General features: G+C 47.7%; 1 protein-coding gene across 1 annotated transcript in view; it reads left to right on the top strand.

Moving 5' to 3' along the window:
• The window catches only part of LOC107318107 (IgGFc-binding protein-like), a 47522-nt gene that overhangs the window by 8013 nt on the left and 20989 nt on the right, over positions 1-18520 (top strand). Inside the window, exons 8-34 of the mRNA XM_032446601.1 lie at positions 138-421; positions 1037-1314; positions 2972-3567; positions 3738-4302; positions 4570-4769; positions 4865-5245; positions 5840-6126; positions 6823-7094; positions 8198-8347; positions 8999-9255; positions 9347-9431; positions 9551-9619; positions 9733-9974; positions 10068-10351; positions 10451-10728; positions 10974-11569; positions 11740-12304; positions 12452-12651; positions 12747-13127; positions 13485-13771; positions 14348-14619; positions 14969-15052; positions 15858-15899; positions 16587-16843; positions 16947-17031; positions 17132-17206; positions 17570-17656. Coding sequence (XP_032302492.1) covers positions 138-421; positions 1037-1314; positions 2972-3567; positions 3738-4302; positions 4570-4769; positions 4865-5245; positions 5840-6126; positions 6823-7094; positions 8198-8347; positions 8999-9255; positions 9347-9431; positions 9551-9619; positions 9733-9974; positions 10068-10351; positions 10451-10728; positions 10974-11569; positions 11740-12304; positions 12452-12651; positions 12747-13127; positions 13485-13771; positions 14348-14619; positions 14969-15052; positions 15858-15899; positions 16587-16843; positions 16947-17031; positions 17132-17206; positions 17570-17656 — 7159 coding nt within the window. The remainder of the gene's footprint in view (positions 1-137; positions 422-1036; positions 1315-2971; positions 3568-3737; positions 4303-4569; positions 4770-4864; positions 5246-5839; positions 6127-6822; positions 7095-8197; positions 8348-8998; positions 9256-9346; positions 9432-9550; positions 9620-9732; positions 9975-10067; positions 10352-10450; positions 10729-10973; positions 11570-11739; positions 12305-12451; positions 12652-12746; positions 13128-13484; positions 13772-14347; positions 14620-14968; positions 15053-15857; positions 15900-16586; positions 16844-16946; positions 17032-17131; positions 17207-17569; positions 17657-18520) is intronic.

Here is an 18520-nt window from a genome sequence, read left to right as displayed (position 1 = left end):
CATTGTGTGTTCTTAACACAAGCACAGGCTTACTGTACAAGCCCTGTGCTCTGTATAGAAACATGGTCTAAGAAAATCACCATTAAAAATACATATTTTAAAGTGATTATAATGATTGTCCTTCTCTGTCCCTGTAGGTTGATGGAGTCAGCCAGATACTCCCTCTGACCTTGGGCAATAGTGTCAGTATTTCCCTCAGTGGTCAGTATGTTGTGGTTACTACTGACTTTGGGCTGAAGGTCAAGTTTGATGGAGATCACAGAGCAGAAATCACTCTTCCCAGTAACTACACATCAAAAGTCTGTGGGATATGTGGAAATTATAATGGGGACAAAAAAGATGACTTTCTTAACCCAGATGGAGGGATGGAAACAGACTCAGCCAGTCTTGGAAACAGTTGGCAAGTTTACAATGACTCAAGGTAAGACTCCAATCAGGATGTTTGGCCTTATCTGGGAGTTATGTAATGAGCAGTATTTTAAGCAGTTGTTGTATGTAGGCACAAAATGTCAGGAATATGGGATAAAATATATTCTGTATAGTTCCTTCACATATCTGGAAAAAAAACTAGTAGCAAGTTCAAGTGTACTTAAAAAGATAAAAACTGAATATACCTGCAATTGCCCACTAGGATTCCAGCTATTATTGTAATGTTAATGATCCTAGAACTCTTCTGATCTACTTCACTGTTTATTTAATAATTACACAATGTGTTATTTCATGATGATAAATGCTTAACTTTGAATGCTTTTACTTTCTGTTTGCCTTTCCTAGTTGTCCTACTTGTACAAACCTTATTTTTAGACTTTAAACCAAAATTAATTTTCAGTTTCTTATAGGCATTACAAAAGTGATAACGTTGAGATTATTTTAAAATCTGAATTCCTATCCCATTTGAAATACAGAGATTTAAAGAGTCATCCTTAGACCAGGTCAGCCTAGTAGTTTTATCAATTGGGATTTGAAAAGTATCTTGAGTGCAATTGTATGCAGAGTTCACCAGTGACATTTTCCACATCTGTTTCTTCCACGTTAGGTGCTTGCCAGATGATGGCCATACCCCAAATTGCACTGCAGATGAAAAACATATGATCCAAAGCAATGAATACTGTGGTCTGATCACTGATCCCAGTGGTCCCTTTCAGAACTGTCACTCAGTAGTTGATCCACAGAGCTATTTTGAAGACTGCCAGTATGATCTCTGTGAGCTTCATCTGAGCAGTGAAGCCCTCTGTCAAATCCTGCAGGCTTATGCAGATATGTGCCAAGCTGCGGGAGTCCAGCTGACACCATGGAGAAATGCAACCTTCTGCCGTACGTATCAAAGATTACTGGAAATTACCAGTTGTAAGGAGGATATAATTAGGGCTGCCTAAAGAGAGAGCATTACAAGAAACTCTTTTAAATTCCTGTAATACTGTGAATCTTGATTGATCAGGCTAAAGATTTCAGGATCATGTGTTGTCCTCAGCTTGAGTCCTCGAGTCCTTTAAGAAGACTGATGAAAATAGGGAGCTTTTCTTTCGCATTCTTTTCTTGACCCTGCATTTTTTGTTCAGGGGTATTAAATATATCAGGAACATTCAACTTCGAGGGCTTTTTACCTTCTGAGAAAGGTGTGCCTAAACTTTAGTGTCTTTGAGGAAAAAACCATAGATTTCATTTTGCACATACCTAGTAAACATGTGAGAGCCTCTCCCACACTTCCTGCAGAGATGCTGAGCTACTTTATTCTATTCGCTTAGCCTCCCTACCTTGCAGAGTGACCTGGTGCCCTCTTAACAGAAAGGAAGCTGTGCCTTCTCCTCTTGCAGCACATGCCACACAGAAGCAGAAGCACATTAAGACAGATTTCAGCCAGTCAGGGGGTCAATCTGTTGCTTCTGCAGGAACAATAAAATCAAAACTTGTGGGAGGAACAGATCTGAGACTGAACAATGAAGATGCCTGAAATTTAGAATTTATACCAGTGTAGAGAGAGCAGGATGAGGCAGAAAAACACTAGATGAACTGAAAAGTTGATCAGGGAATCAGTACATTCTGCTGTGGCCTGTATGCCCTCTGCCCTGAGGGAGATGAGGAGACTCCAGAAAGATGCTGGTCTACAAACACTGAGATGACTGAAGCCAGATTTACTCTGAACAGTTGTTTCACATTCATTGTAGTCTCTTGCTAGAGCATTTTATTTGCTAATGATATTATAGAGGCTTTCTCCGACATAAATTCTGTCGTTTCTAAGCAGGAATAAACCTTCTCTGTAGCTGTTCTTCCTGCTTCAGGAGCATGCAGGATCTTTCCTGCTTGCCTTGGTCCTGTTTCAAATGATGCATTTCTGGATCAGTTTTAATTAATGGGAGGATGGACAGGGAAATATACAGTGCAATAATGTGATCTCTATTGCATAAGGAAGCAGACTAAAATACAGTGGAGGTATGTCATTAAATACTGAACTACTCTACTCAAGTGTGGAGGAGCTGAAAAGAGACTGAAGAATGAGATTAGAAGAACTTCAAATTAGCTTAGTTTTTCTTTTTAACTTCTGATGTGTATAGCAAGGTAGGAAAACAATAGGGTGTGTGTATCTCATGGTAATTTAACAAACATTAAAGAGCTTCAGGGAGTGAAAAAATACAAATCAAGTAGCTACGATATGATTAGAATTATCAGACCTATATCCTAAATAGAGCACATACCAAGGACAAATAAAATGACACAGCAGGAAAAAAAAAACACAAAACAAACAAACAAACAAACAATGACCAGCATAGAAATTCTCACACAGAAATTCTCAACAGCCACAGCCATAAATTATGTTAAAGGACAGTTAAAAAGAAAAGGCATGGATTGCACTGCTACAGGAATCCAGGGTGTCCTCAAGACTGCAGAACAAAAAAGAATATGCAATTAAGTGAATATAAATATTTCACTATTTAAAATATAAGCTTGTGTATTAATCTTTTCCATTAAACAGCACTAGCCTGTCCAGCCAACAGCCACTATGAGCCCTGTGCTGCAGCTTGCCCTGCTACATGTGTGGACTCAATGGCACCATACAACTGCAGCTTGCCATGCGTGGAGGGATGCGTATGCGACAGCGGGTACCTGCTCTACAACAAGCAGTGTGTGCCCAGCCAGCAGTGCGGGTGCTGGCACAACGGGCAGCACTACCCAGTGGGCTCAGAGTTCTGGACGGACAACACCTGCTCGTCTAAGTGCACGTGTCCCACACGGGGAGGCAAAGTCCAGTGCTCCAGTGCGTCGTGCCCCGCAGGCCAGTTCTGTGGAGTGCAGAATGGGAAACCCGAGTGCATGGATCACTCCTACGGCATCTGCCACGTCCACGGGGACCCTCACTACAACACCTTTGACAAGGTGACGCACAACTTCATGGGGAACTGCACGTACACCCTGGCCAAAGTGTGCTCCAACACCTCCGTGCCCTACTTCAATGTTGAGGCAAAGAACGAGCATCGGGGCAACCCCCGAGTGTCCTACGTGCGTGAAGTCGTGGTCGACGTGTACGGAGAGCGCATTACAATACTCAAGCAGGAGAGGAGCCGAGTGCTGGTAAGGGAGTGGGGCTGGTGTGTGTGTGGTGGGTCTGCAAGGCAGGGCTGGCTTTTTTGGGCAGGATCTTATCTGCGAGCAGCAGGAGTTTGTGTGTGAGAAGGGAGCCTGTTGCCACGGGGCTGATGGCCACAGGGAGTCCACGGTGCATTGTGCTGTGTCTGCCCTAGGTGAACGGTGAGTACCGGACCTTGCCAGTGAGCGCAGCAGGAGGAGCCATCACCGTGAGAAGTAGCGGCCGCTACGTGGTCCTGGAGACAGACTTCGGCCTCCAAGTGTCCTACGACGCTGACCACTCGGTGGAGGTGAAGGTGCCCACCAGCTACTTCAACCTGACCTGTGGCATGTGCGGGAACTTCAACAACCGGAGAGAGGACGATTACATGATGCCAAATGGGCAGCAAGCCGCAGACTCCAATGCGCTGGGGGAGAGCTGGCAGGTCCCCAGCAGTGACCCCAGCTGCGGCGTGCCCCCACCACCAGAGCCCTGCCCTGCGGATGACAAGAAGCTCTACGAGTCCGAGCAGTTCTGTGGCATGCTGACAGCCAGACCAGGCTTTTTTGAGAGCTGCCACGGTGTGATCAACCCACAGAGCTACTTTGAGACCTGCTCCTATGACCTTTGTGCCATGAGTGGTGCGCAGGAGGTGCTGTGTGGTGCGCTGGAAGCCTATGCTGACGCATGCCAGGCAGCTGGTGTGACTCTGCTCCCCTGGAGGAATGCCACCTTCTGCCGTGAGTACCTATATTGAACAGACCTGGTTTAGAGTTACTTATTTTTCAGTTGGTTTTGAATTTGCTGAATATCAAGTATATGTTAATATTCATGCCCTACTCTTGTAGAATGTTATTTTTCTTTCTGATTTCAATACAGGAAAGAAATTTTATATTCCAATAGTATTTCTGATAAGGTATTGTCATAATTTTAAAATAATCTCAGTTTCTCATTTTGACTTGATGTGAGTTGTTATTGTTATTTGAGAGCCTTTTATTCTTTTTCAGCTTTTGCATGTCCTGCTAATAGCCATTACAACCCATGCACCAGCGCATGTCCTGCAACCTGCACTGACCCTCTTGCACCAAACAACTGCAGCAAACCTTGTGTAGAGGGATGTGAATGCAACGATGGTTTTGTCATCAGTGGGGCACAGTGTGTATCCATGAGCAACTGTGGCTGCTTACAGAATGACAAATACTATGAGGTTTGTCCTATCACGTAGTTCAGGGGTTTTATTTTACATTTGACCATTCGATCATTAACTGTTTTAACTTACTTTTATTTTGTCTTCTCTTACAGAAAGGAGAAACTTTTTGGCAAACAAACTGTGCTGGCCAATGTGAATGTGCTGGAAATGGGACAGTGCATTGCAATTCAGACACATGCGAAGCAAGTGAAGTTTGCAAGGTGCAGAATGGACTCCTGGGGTGTTATCCATTAAATCCCAGTACTTGCCACATTTTTGGGGATCCACATTACGTAACCTTTGATGGGAGACTGTACCATTTTCAAGGAGACTGCAATTATACAGTTGTCGAGACTTGCACAAACTCTTCTGAATGGTTTTCAGTGACAACTAGAAATAAGCATAGAGGAAATCCAAACTGGACAGCCTTGGATTCAGTTGCTGTCACACTGAAAAATCTTCATATTGTTGTGAGGAGAGACAAAGAGACCTTCGTAAGTGTTCCACTTTACGCACAAATAATCAATCCTATCAGTGCACTGCATTTTTCCATCGAAATTAATACAATCAGGTTTCTCTGCTTTGTTCGCCTCTAGTGTATATGACCGAAGTCACTGAAATATTTTTTTCAAAAATGTGGACATCAGCACAGCTTCATTATATACTTTCAAATATTTTGTGCACATCGTTTTTTAAAAAGCAGCTTCATCTGGAGCTTTATCCTTAACAGAAAGCTTTTGCTGAAGTAAATGTTACTCTGCATTTTACAGTTCTGGTCTTTAGAACAGAAATAACATTTTTGCTATATGCTCTCTTAAATACCAGAGCTGGCTTTAAATTAGCTATTCCAAGTATTGCTATATGTGTAGCTGTGACAGCACAGCGCTCAAGTTGTTCTACAAACCTGAATTCAATATGTGAGACAAGTATGAATGTTCCTTCAAACTTCTGTATCTTCACTGCTCTTAAGGATAAGGCTGACTCAGTGAAGAATACTTGCAATATCATCAGTGTAGAACTCTCCTTTTTTTTTTTTTTCCTAGGAACTTTGTTGACTTACCCATTTATGTTGGTTTTCTTTTCTTTAGGTGGATGGAGTTCAGGTTTTCCCTCCCGTGGATTTGAAGCATGGAGCTAGAGTAGCCATAAAAGGACATTATGTAGTTATTGATACCTCTGTAGGGATCCAGGTGAAGTTTGATGGTGACCAGGACCTTTTTATTCAGGTTGATGAAAGTCTCAGAGGGCAGTTATGTGGTTTGTGTGGGACATTCAATGACAACCAGCTGGATGATTTTCTAAAACCGGATAAAGTACTAGAACAAGATCCAAATAAATTTGGTGACAGCTGGCTAGTGAAGGATGATGACTGGGTGTAAGTATATGATAATATTATAGGAAACAACAAAATATGTCATAGAACTTCTGCTAAAGAGATGAATTAAAATACATGATCTGCATTCCATAGAATCCCTTTTTTGGTGTGGGCTAGAATCTTAGCCTTTTTACTAATTCTACTTTTCAATAGAAAGCACTGAAATTTTTAAATTACCCTTTGAAGATTTTTGTTATTAACTACATACAGTTTATTTTTATTTCTTTATTTATTTATTCGGTATGTTAACTTCATTTCTTATCTTTCTATTATAAAATATCTCCTTTATACCATCTAGCTGCAAGAAAGCTAAATATTTTCTTTGGCTTCTATTTCTTAGGTAATTTTATATTGACTAAGTGGGGCTCATAGCATTTCTTTGCCTATTAATGCTTTCATATGCAAAGTAGTGATCTTACTATGGGCAATAGTGAATTGAAATTATTTGTGCAAGATATCTGGATGGTTGACTTCTTTTGAACTTCTGTCTATGGTTGCATTTCAACAATTCACTATTGTTTTCTTAATGGAAAACCATGGGTTGAATTACAGTATTACTCACTTTGTGGTATGACAAAGTAAAGACAAGAATACACAATAATTCCACAGAATTTGGCATAGAGTTCTATTACTCTTGAGGTGTACCTTGCAGGACAGAGCAAAATATAAATATACTGCTGTTTATTTTTAATGCAGATGTAATCCAGTTGCAGTTGTACCACCCACCTGTGACACAGGAAAAGAGAAAGAATATGAAGAAATCTGTAAAATTATTTTGAAAAATAGTGGGCCTTTTGAGGTTTGCCATTGGTACATTCCACCACAGCTGTACTTTGAGAGTTGTGTCTATGACCTGTGTGCCACAGAGGGGAATTCTGATCAATTCTGCAAAATCTTAGAGGCATATGCTGCTGCCTGTGAGCTGGAAGGTGTAAATCTGGGAGAATGGAGGAAAGATACCATCTGTGGTAAGTTATAAAATCATTCAGCAAATAGAGATCCAATTATATCCCCATGTTATAAACGTAAACTCAGATGACTAAAGAGCTGAACAGAATTTTTGAAGCAGTAATTCAGGGAGACAGAAATATTTTGGTTGTGTAGCATCTGAGGAAATCAGTCTTCTAATCTACACCTGTAATGGTCATTCAGCGTTCACTTTAAGCCCTAATGTTTAAACAATTTTAACTTGCTCATAATTACATCATGAAAGCTGACATATGCTGATAGTTAAATGGCCAGGAAAACTAAGCACTTACTCATTTCTTCCAAACCAATGTATTGTGTTTTTTTCCAAGCAAATCACCACTTTGGTTGCATTAAAATATCTCACGTTTTTGAGAAGTGTTAATACAACATTTACACATCTAGTCTACAGCTCCAGATTTTCACCAAGTGTGAAATAACTTCAGAAGTGTGTATAGAGTATTAAAATTAATAAGCTACCCTGCAAGTTAAGGCCCATTTAGCCTACCAGACATAACACTGACCCTTATTATCTGTGTGGACATCACAGAAGTCAACACAGTAGTAAAGTCAGAGACATGGAACTGCTTCTTCTGTACTACTGGATGTGATTTCCAAAACCAGAAGAAGGAACAATATGAGTCTATGGTACTAAAAGGCATTCCATAACCTCTTCCTAACTCAGACAGCGTTTCTCACTGTTTCTCACAAAAAAAAAAAAGTCAGACCATTCACATTTACAGTGTTCAGTTTTCTACCCAAGCTATATTTTGAACAGCTGAATACAGTTGCTCCAAGTAGGAGAGTTCTGAGTGATTTTCAGTGACCAAAGATTAAGACTGTGGCATGGTGTAAAAACTGAGGATATTAGAGCATTACGATAACAACTGAGTAATGGACTTGCCAAGTAACAGACATTCTCAGATGCTCTGAATTTCATATTTTATAATCCATCTTTCTGTATGGATTACTTCTACTCATTCCATAACATCTTCTAATGTTTAATGGACATGAATGAATTAGAACTAGAAAGAATATTATCAGAACAGAGAGAAGATTCCAGACCTCATTGTGGAAACTGTTTTTCTTTCTGCAACTTATCTAGCTGCACCAACAGCCTGCAATATGTCCTGCACATTTGATGTTGACTTCTGTGAGTGGAAACAGGCAATCAATGACGACTTTGACTGGATAAGGAACAAGGGGCCAACACTCTCACCAAATACCGGCCCTTCCCATGACCATACAACAGGAGGTAGGAACAGAAAATGCTTGCTGGCTGTACCTTCAGATACAGCAATCTTTGGGAAGAGTTCAGAGAACCTCTATTAAAAGGAAATCGGAGCAACATGTTTCTTGAACTTTGTCCAGAGCTTTTTGCAGCAGTCAGGAATTTGGATTGGGGAAGATGAACAGTGCAGCATACTTATGAATGTGTGATGTGTGTAACATATGTTTGCAGACTCAGCTGCAGAAAGGCTTCAGCAAAGACTTATCCAGGCTAACACTGGATCACTTCAGACTCTGCCCGTACTTGAACATGCCAGTCTTTCCCAGAGTACTACAATGTAATCTGCTGGAAATCTGTTTGGGAATAGGAAATGTAGTGGCAGTGCTGGGTGGAGGCATACTGAAGTATTACAGACTGGCTAATTGTTCCCACACCCCCAATTTCACTGGCCAGAGCTGTATAGACATGACCTGTTCTAGAGATAAGTAATCCACTTTCAGTAGCATGAGTCCTATGTCCTGGCTATGGCTACTGTCTTTATATCTCTCAGAAAACTGTACTTGCAAAACAACAACAACAACAACAACAACAAAAAAAAACCCAAAACAATAAATGAAGTAAATTAGCCATCTTCTTGTTCAACAATGTTAAAAAATGTCTCTGTACTACTTCCAGATGGGTATTATATCTACCTGCAAGGAAGTCAGCATAAACCAGGTGAGACGGCGAGCTTGGTCAGCCCAGTGTGCAGTTCAACAGGACCACACTGCTTCCGCTTCTGGTATCACATGTACGGAGTGGCTGAAACCATGGCCCTGCGGGTGTATGTACTACACAATAAGACATCAACACTGGAATGGAAAGAAGCAGGAAGCAAAGGAGACAGATGGATCTTGGGAGAGGTCACAGTGCACAGTACCGGAAACTTGCAGGTAGGGACAGGGGTTCAAATTGGTACATGATTTCAAATGGCATTCAATGTATATAGCAGAAAATAACTCCGGAAAACAATCCTTCTCTTAGATTCTCCTAGAGGGAATGATAGGTGAAGATTTCCGCAGTGACGTGGCACTGGATGATCTGTCCATTGAACAGGGATACTGTCCAGGTACGTGACACTGCCTGGAGAAAGGCAGCCTGCTTCCTGTGGCAGTCAATGCATTTTGTGCCATGAACAGGTCGTGGGCAAGGAGGGTTGACTGGCATGTGCCATGTTGTCTTTTGCAGGTGATGTGACCCCAGCACCAGGCCCCGGCACCACCACAACTGTGACACCAGCACCACAGCCAGGCTCAGGTGAATGGAGGAGCGTGTTCACGGGAATGCATTGCTGTTAGCTTTGTAGAAAGAGGAGAAGAGTTGGTCAGAGGTGCCTAACTGAAAGGTTTCTCTGGTGTTTCCTTTGTCAGGAACGTGTGTGGTGGAGGGAGACCCTCACTACCACACGTTTGACAAGCAAATACACCACTTCATGGGCAACTGCACCTACACCCTCTCCAAGCTGTGCGAGAGCAACAGCTCGCTGCCCTACTTCAACGTGGAAGCGGCCAACGAATACAGAGGAGGCAACACTCGCGTGTCCTATGTCCAGTACGTGGATGTGGATGTGTATGGGCAGCGCATAAGGCTTGGGAAGGATGGCGTGGTGACGGTAAGCACAAGGGGGAGCAATGGCGGAGCTGTGCAGTGGGAGCATCGTGCCAAAGGGGTTGCTCCAACCCTGTCTTGGTTTCTGTCATTCCAGGTCAACGGAGAGCCAGAGGTGCTGCCCTGCACCCCATCCGTGGGCGTGCAGGTCTCGTCCAGCGGGTTCTACACCATGGTCACGACAGACTTTGGCTTGAGAGTGAAGTTTGATGGGAACCATCGGGTGGAGGTGACGCTTCCAAGCGCCTTTGGGCAGAAGGTTTGTGGCATGTGTGGCAACTACAACGGGATGGCAGCAGACGACTTCCTGAACCCAGACGGGGTGCGGGAGCCAGACTCCACCAGCCTGGGTAACAGCTGGCAGGTGTCCAACGACAGCAGGTACGTGCGGTGCCTCAGCAGGTCTGGGGAGGAGTGGGGTAGAGGTGCCAGGAGAAGCCCACGGATAACTCAGGGGCCGTTCTCTCTGCCTCGCTATAGCTGCTCAGCCGGATCGCCGTCCCCGCCAGCCTGCACTGAGGCAGACAAGCAAGTCATTGTCAGCAGCAACTTCTGTGGGCTCCTCACAGGCACCAGCAGCCCGTTTGAGGTGTGCCACGCTGTGCTGAGTCCCAGCGGTTACTTCGACACATGCGTTTATGACCTGTGTGAGCTGGGGCTTGATCGCGAGGCACTGTGCAACAGCTTGCAGTCCTACGCAGATGCCTGCCAGGCGCTTGGCGTCCAGATCCCCGTGTGGAGGAACGCAACATTCTGCCGTAAGTCAGAAGCAGAAAAGCAACCCATTTCCTGAGCTGGTTGTCCGCTGTGTATGGGAGCATGCTCTGTTGGTCAACTTGGCAGCGTGGTTCTTTTTGTGTAGAAGGCATCACACTGGGGCTACTAGGAGGAGCTGTTGTGTGATTGCGTCCTTGCAAAGCCACCAGAGAATCTTGTCTACCTTGAGCGCACTGTGAGTGGAGGGTGACCGATGATTTCACTGTTTCTCCTTTTGTCCTGGCAGCCATCACGTGTCCAGCCAACAGCCACTACGAGCCCTGTGCTGCAGCTTGCCCTGCTACATGTGTTGACCCTATGGCTCCTGTTACGTGCGGATTGCCGTGCGTGGAGGGATGCGTATGCGACAGCGGGTACCTGCTCTACAACAAGCAGTGTGTGCCCAGCCAGCAGTGCGGGTGCTGGCACAACGGGCAGCACTACCCAGTGGGCTCAGAGTTCTGGACGGACAACACCTGCTCGTCTAAGTGCACGTGTCCCACACGGGGAGGCAAAGTCCAGTGCTCCAGTGCGTCGTGCCCTGCAGGCCAGTTCTGTGGAGTGCAGAATGGGAAACCCGAGTGCATGGATCACTCCTACGGCATCTGCCACGTCCACGGGGACCCTCACTACAACACCTTTGACAAGGTGACGCACAACTTCATGGGGAACTGCACGTACACCCTGGCCAAAGTGTGCTCCAACACCTCCGTGCCCTACTTCAATGTTGAGGCAAAGAACGAGCATCGGGGCAACCCCCGAGTGTCCTACGTGCGTGAAGTCGTGGTCAACGTGTACGGAGAGCGCATTACAATACTCAAGCAGGAGAGGAGCCGAGTGCTGGTAAGGGAGTGGGGCTGGTGTGTGCGTGGTGGGTCTGCAAGGCAGGGCTGGCTTTTTTGGGCAGGATCTTATCTGCGAGCAGCAGGAGTTTGTGTGTGAGAAGGGAGCCTGTTGCCACGGGGCTGATGGCCGCAGGGAGTCCACGGTGCATTGTGCTGTGTCTGCCCTAGGTGAACGGTGAGTACCGGACCTTGCCAGTGAGCGCAGCAGGAGGAGCCATCACCGTGAGAAGTAGCGGCCGCTACGTGGTCCTGGAGACAGACTTCAGCCTCCAAGTGTCTTATGATGCTGACCACTCGGTGGAGGTGAAGGTGCCCACCAGCTACTTCAACCTGACCTGTGGCATGTGCGGGAACTTCAACAACCGGAGAGAGGACGATTACATGATGCCAAATGGGCAGCAAGCCGCAGACTCCAATGCGCTGGGGGAGAGCTGGCAGGTCCCCAGCAGTGACCCCAGCTGCGGCGTGCCCCCACCACCAGAGCCCTGCCCTGCGGATGACAAGAAGCTCTACGAGTCCGAGCAGTTCTGTGGCATGCTGACAGCCAGACCAGGCTTTTTTGAGAGCTGCCACGGTGTGATCAACCCACAGAGCTACTTTGAGACCTGCTCCTATGACCTTTGTGCCATGAGTGGTGCGCAGGAGGTGCTGTGTGGTGCGCTGGAAGCCTATGCTGACGCATGCCAGGCAGCTGGTGTGACTCTGCTCCCCTGGAGGAATGCCACCTTCTGCCGTGAGTACCCACCTTTGGATTGCCAGAGGGACATGGGACTCTCCCTGTGTCCTGTACCTCCGGCCAGTGCTTTGGTCTTTCCCTTGGGCAGAAGGTACTCCCTTCCTTGTGGGCTTTGCTGGCCCTAATTTTCCCTTTCCTTTGCAGCCCTGCCGTGCTCTGCCAACAGCTACTATGACCCTTGCATGACTGGCTGTCCTGCCACCTGCGTTGACCGACACGCCCCACAGAACTGTTCCAAGCCCTGCGTCGAGGGCTGTGCGTGTGCCTCTGGCTTCCTCCTCAGTGGTGACACCTGTGTGCCCGAGGCCAGCTGTGGCTGCCTCTTTGAGGGCAACTACTACAGCGTGAGTGAAAACCTTGCCCTGTCTCCCTCCCCTCCCACGGCACTGCTTTGCGTCTCCTCCTGTGCCTGACGCGCTCGGGGTTTCTCTGCCTGCAGGAAGGCCAGTCCTTTGTGAGCGAGAACTGCTCCCGCCAGTGCCGCTGTGAAGTCAGTGGCCAGATGGTTTGCTCTGCATTGTCCTGTGGTGAGGAAGAGGTCTGCAAGATCCAGGACGGCCAGCGGGGCTGTTTCCCAGCCAGCTGGGGACAGTGCCACATCTACGGCGACCCGCATTACAACACCTTCGATGGGAAGCTTCACCACTTCCAGGGCTCCTGCAACTACACGGTGGTGACGGCCTGTGACAACTCCTCCCTTGGCTTCAGCATCACCACTCGCAACGAACATCGGGGCAACCCGAGCTGGACGGCTCTGAACTCTGTGGCACTGTCCGTGGAAGGCGTCCACATTGCACTGCGCAAGAAGAAGGCCGTCTATGTAAGCCCCAGATTTTTAGACCTGGGAACCACAGATATCCAAAGTACCATTACGTAAGCGTCCCCTAGAAGAGCTCGATGCTCCCTGAGCCTGCAGGCACGCTCACTCGAGAGCGCGGCAGGTCTCTGAGTGAGGCAGACATGAGTGCTAGCAGAGAGGCAGGCACCCAACTGGTTTCCCGCAGCTTTTGGTGTGCCGTAGGTAGTAGAGCAGCTGTTGCTCTTGCAGGCCTGGGCAAGGTTTCTGTTGCCATCACTTCCTCTGACTCCTGGCATCGCCATCACAGCAAAGACCAGTGACTTGTCATCGGAGGGGCACCTCTTTATGCTTCTCTCTCCCTCTCTCTTCCTTCTTCAGATCAACGGTGCTCTGGCCAGCCTGCCTGCTTCTCCAACGCCCAATGTGAACATTTCCCTGAGTGGCTCCTACGTGCAAGTCTCCACCAAGCTGGGCCTGCAGCTGCATTTCAACGGGGACCAGGAGCTCCTGGTGAGGGTGTCGGAGAAGTACAAGGGCAAGCTGTGCGGGCTGTGTGGGACATACACGGGCAGCAAGGAAGATGACTTCAGGAGACCTGATGGGGTTGTTGTGCCTGACGTCAATGACTTTGGAGCCAGCTGGATGGTGCCGGATGATGAGTGGAAGTGAGTGCCTGTTCTGCTGCATAGAGGCCAGGCAGAGGTTTGCTGCTGCAAGTGGCCCAAGTGAGGAGGGTTGTCAAGGGCTGGCAGCTGTGCGAAAGGGGGAGGAGGCAGCTGTGGGAAAGCATGTTTGAGTGCATGCAGGCTTCAAGGAGCAGGCGTACGGCCCTTGCATCTCCCCCCTCTGCTCCATCCACCTGTGGTCTGAGTGGCGCTGTCTCCCCGTGGGTTCTGTGCCTGGGGTCCCACAGGTACCTCTGTGCAGAGCCCTGCTTCCCAGTGCAAGCACTGTATCTCCCCATTCCCAACCCCGGAGTGAGGTAGGCCAGGCCACGAGCGTGGTGGTTTTCCCAGGTTGCCATGGTCAGTGCTGCCTCTGTCATTTTCCTCAAGTCCTGTGAAGCCCCAGTGGTGAACATTCACTGTGGTCCATGTTGCTCACCTGTGCAGGTGACAGCTGTGTATTCGTTGCCTTAGGAAGGGACGCGGACTCCGCAAAGACTGTGGTTTTCCATGGCACGCCCGTGGGAAAAAGGTCACAAGCTGCTGAGAGTTCAGGGCTGTCTGTCTGTTTTGCAGGTGTAACACGACCATCCCCCCACCTGTGTCTTGCTCCCCCTTGGAGGAGGAGGCAGCTAACAAGAAGTGTGAAATACTCACACAAGCCGGTGGCCCGTTCGAGCCATGCCACTCAGTTCTGCCACCCCAGGAGTACTTTGAGAGCTGTGTCTATGACCAGTGTGGCACGGGTGGCAGCACGGAGCAGCTGTGCGATGACCTGAGCTCCTACGCTGCAGCCTGCGCTGCGGCAGGGGTTACTCTGGGAGACTGGAGCGCTGGCACGGTCTGCGGTGAGTGTTCCGTTGGTCTCCTTTCTGGCCGTGGTTCACAGACATGCGTGCTTCTAGTGGAAGCTTCCGTACGTCACCTTAATATAGGTCCGTGTAACTACTCGGTCCGTTATCTTTGTTGCCCACTGCCAAATGTATGACACCTCTTGAAATGGGACTGAGCTTCAGCTTGAATCCCTTTCTCATCCCATTGATATAGCACTTACGTTTTGCTTCTGAGATGTCACTACGGAATAGCTACTCCGGGTCTCTGTTGTTATGATGCAGGGTTTTTATGCAGTTCATACCGGGTGCTTGGAACAAAACTCTCATATTCACTCATATCTCCTTTAACGCTCTTTTATTGCAGGTCCATCAACACCAACGCCCACAGTTTCCTTGCCAGGCACCTCAACGAAGCCTCCAAGTCCAACACCCCCTGGGATAAGCACACGTACGGTTGTCTTATTTCCAAGCGTTTGTTGGTTGTGGTTATTCTGGGGAGTGAACAATCAAAATCCTTTTTGTGGTGCTCATGGATGTTCTTTTCTTTTGCCTTCTCTGGCTATGATTCAGCAGTCAACATTTAAAGCTCCCAGACCCACTAAGTGCTGCAGCGGAGTTCACTCAACACTTTCCAAATTTGCATTTTTCCCGCCTTGTCCTGCCCAGTGTCTTCTTAAGGGCTTTGCTTGTCCTCAGTCCTGAAGCAGCGTGCCCAGCATGTGGTGCCGGCAGCAGTTTGCCCTTATAAAGACAAGCATTTCCTGGGGGACGCTGGGCTGTGATAACACACTGCACATCAAGAGACTTGAGACTTGCTGCCTCTCTGACTTGAAGTGCTTCTTCCACTCTCAGTTAGAAAGGCTTTAAAGCTGTGGGAAATGATTGCTAGTACTGAGCCCGGGAGAGAGCCCCACCCCTCCCAGGAGACTCAGCAAGATAGCACAAGTAGAGGTGGAGAAAAGAAGCCAGGGGGACTCGGAGGAAACTGAGGGAGAAAGGAAGAAGCCTTTAGCAAGGAACACTGTGCAGTGCCCGGGGTGGAGGCAATGTCTAGAAAACAACCTTCCTCCACTGGCCGCCTGTCCTCAGATTGCTCTCTGCTACACAAGCACGCTGCCTACATTGCATTTGGTTGGCCATCCTCACCTGACCGTAATCACACCGGGGATATTGGATTGCCCCGTTGGACACTGGGGAAAGGTTTGCCCACTCTCATTTTTAAAACTCTGCTTTCCTTTCTGCTCCATATCCAGCAGCCTGCAACTTCACCTGCACGTTTGACGTCGACTCTGTGAGTGGGTCCAGGAACCGTCCAGCAGCCTTGACTGGATAAGGCACAAGGGACCAACGCCGTCTCCAGATACCGGCCCTTCCTTTGACCACACGACTGGAGGTAGGAACATCAAACAGCACACGGCAGTCATCCAAGCAGAGAAGCGTCCCCGGGAAGGTGTGACAAACGTCTTCTAAGAGAAAATACAAACCATATGTTCCCTGGCCTTGATCCGGAGGCCTTTGTAGCAGTCTCCCCCAGGGTTAGAGCCTACTTTTAAGAAGCTTTTCTGCTCAGACTGGTACAATCAGAGCAGGGAAGGCTCTGCCAGGCAAGGAGTAGAAAACGTGGCTCTGGGCCATCTCAGGGAAGCAGGAACGGGTTTCTTTTAGGGGATGCTAGCTTCTCCAGGAGCCAATGGAGAGTGCCCCCCAAAGCTGCAGAGCCATAGTAGGACTGAGGGGATGCTTTGGAGCTGACGCTGTTGCTCATATCAAGCCATAGAGCTGCCAGGGCCCAGAGAACCTGTTTGATTAGAAACTTAGGGCTGAGGGAACCGTGGCAAGGGAAGGACAATCTGTTGCTCTTGCCTCCCTTTCCCTGCCTCGAACTGCCAGAGGATATGTTCCCAAGACTGCACTGGGGTTTTCCCTGAGAGTGTTGTGTAGGTTTGATGTTGCATGACGGCGTGGCCGGCGCTTTGTTTCAGATGGCTACTACATCTACCTGCATGGCAGCGATCCCTACCCCGGCTTTGTGTCACAGCTGGTCAGCCCGGTGTGCAATTCAACGGGAGCACACTGCTTCCGCTTCTGGTATCACATGTACGGAGTGGCTGAAACCATGGCCCTGCGGGTGTACGTGTCTCGGGACGGAGAGCTAGTGGAGGTCTGGAAAAGCGTCGGGAACCACGGGGACAGATGGATCTTGGGAGAGGTCACAGTGCACAGTACCGGAAACTTGCAGGTAGGGACAGGGGTTCTAACTGCCATCTGATGCAAAGAGTGCTGTGACATGCCACTTGGAGCGTATGGCCGGAGCTAATGGTGGAAACCAACCTTTCCCTTAGCTTGTCCTTGAGGGAGAATGGGGAGAAGATTTCCGCAGTGACGTGGCACTGGATGATCTGTCCATTGAACAGGGATACTGTCCAGGTACGTGACACTGCCTGGGGAAAGGCAGCTTGCTTCCTGTGCCATGAACAGGTCGTGGGCAAGGAGGGTTGACTGGCATGTGCCATGTTGTCTTTTGCAGGCGATGTGACCCCAGCACCAGGCCCCGGCACCACCACACCTGAGACAGAAACATCCACACCAGCACCACAGCCAGGTGAATGGAGGAGTGTGGTCACAGGGCTGCAGTGCTTTTAGCATTCTAGAAAGGGGAGAAGAGCTAGAAGGAGATGTTGGTAACCTCAAGGTTTCTGTCAACCTTCCTGCGTATTTTTAATGGGCTACATAAAAGTAACAATGCTGTGAAGTTGTAAATCTTAGGTATTATATCTCTGTGTTTTTATCATGGTTCATTTAATTCAACAGTGCTCCTGGGATACCGCTTTAATTTTAAGCATTTTGTTTGCTAACCCTGTCCAGTGCCTCCACTATCATGGCACTGGGATGTTTTCGTAACTTTTATCAGTGGCGAGAAATTAATGGCATCTTGCATCTTATCTCTACTTGCTGTCTCTTGCAGAAGGTCCATCAACACCAAAACCTGGGACACCCTTGCCAGGCATCACAACGCCACCTCCACACCCAGCAACGACAACACCAAGCTCAGGTATCGTCAGAACTAGAGCACATTTTGTATTTCTTCTGACAAGTCTTTTGTTGGTTTCCATCAAGTTCTATGGATACGGGTTGGAATGTCTGTAGTAAAGGGGTTGTAGTTTCCTTTTCCCCCAACCTTGCTGCTGGGACTGTATTAGGGTTGATAGATTTTCTTACAATAGTCACTGTTTATACTCTGTCCAGTGCCTCCATTGTCATGGCACTGGGGTGTTTGGGAAGGGTGTACTGGCACCTGGAAATATAACAGCATGTTGATTCTAAGCTCTATTATCTATCTCCTGCAGAAGGTCCATCAACACCAAAACCTGGGACACCCTTGCCAGGCATCACAACCGCCCACCTCCACACCCAGGCCAACGACCACACACAAGCTCAGGTATTGTCAGAACCAGAGCACATTTTGTATTTCTTCTGACAGTCTTTTGTTGGTTTCCCATCAAGTTCTATGGATATGGGTTGGAATGCTGTGTAAAGGGGTTGTAGTTTCCTTTTCCCCCAACCAATGCTTCTGGGACTGTATTAGGGTAGATAGGTTTTCTTACAATAGTCACTGTTTATACTCTGTCCAGTGCCTCCATTGTCATGGCACTGGGTGTTTGGTTAAATTGGAGTTACTCGGCACCTGGAAAATATAATCAGCATGGTTGTTCTAAGCTTCAAACTACTATCTCCCTGCAGAAAGGTCCATCGACACCAAAAAAACCTTGGGACAACCCTTGCCAGGCCATCACAAACGCCATGCACCGCTTCCACACCCAGACAACGCAACACCAAGCTCAGGTATCGTCCAAGAACTAGAGCACATGTTTTGGTGGTATGTTCTCTTCTGACAGTTAAGTCTTGTTTGTGGTGT

Source organism: Coturnix japonica, chromosome 9 (genome assembly GCF_001577835.2).
Source record: "Coturnix japonica isolate 7356 chromosome 9, Coturnix japonica 2.1, whole genome shotgun sequence".
Classification (NCBI taxonomy): Eukaryota; Metazoa; Chordata; class Aves; order Galliformes; family Phasianidae; genus Coturnix; species Coturnix japonica.
This window is presented reverse-complemented; position numbering and strand designations above follow the sequence as displayed.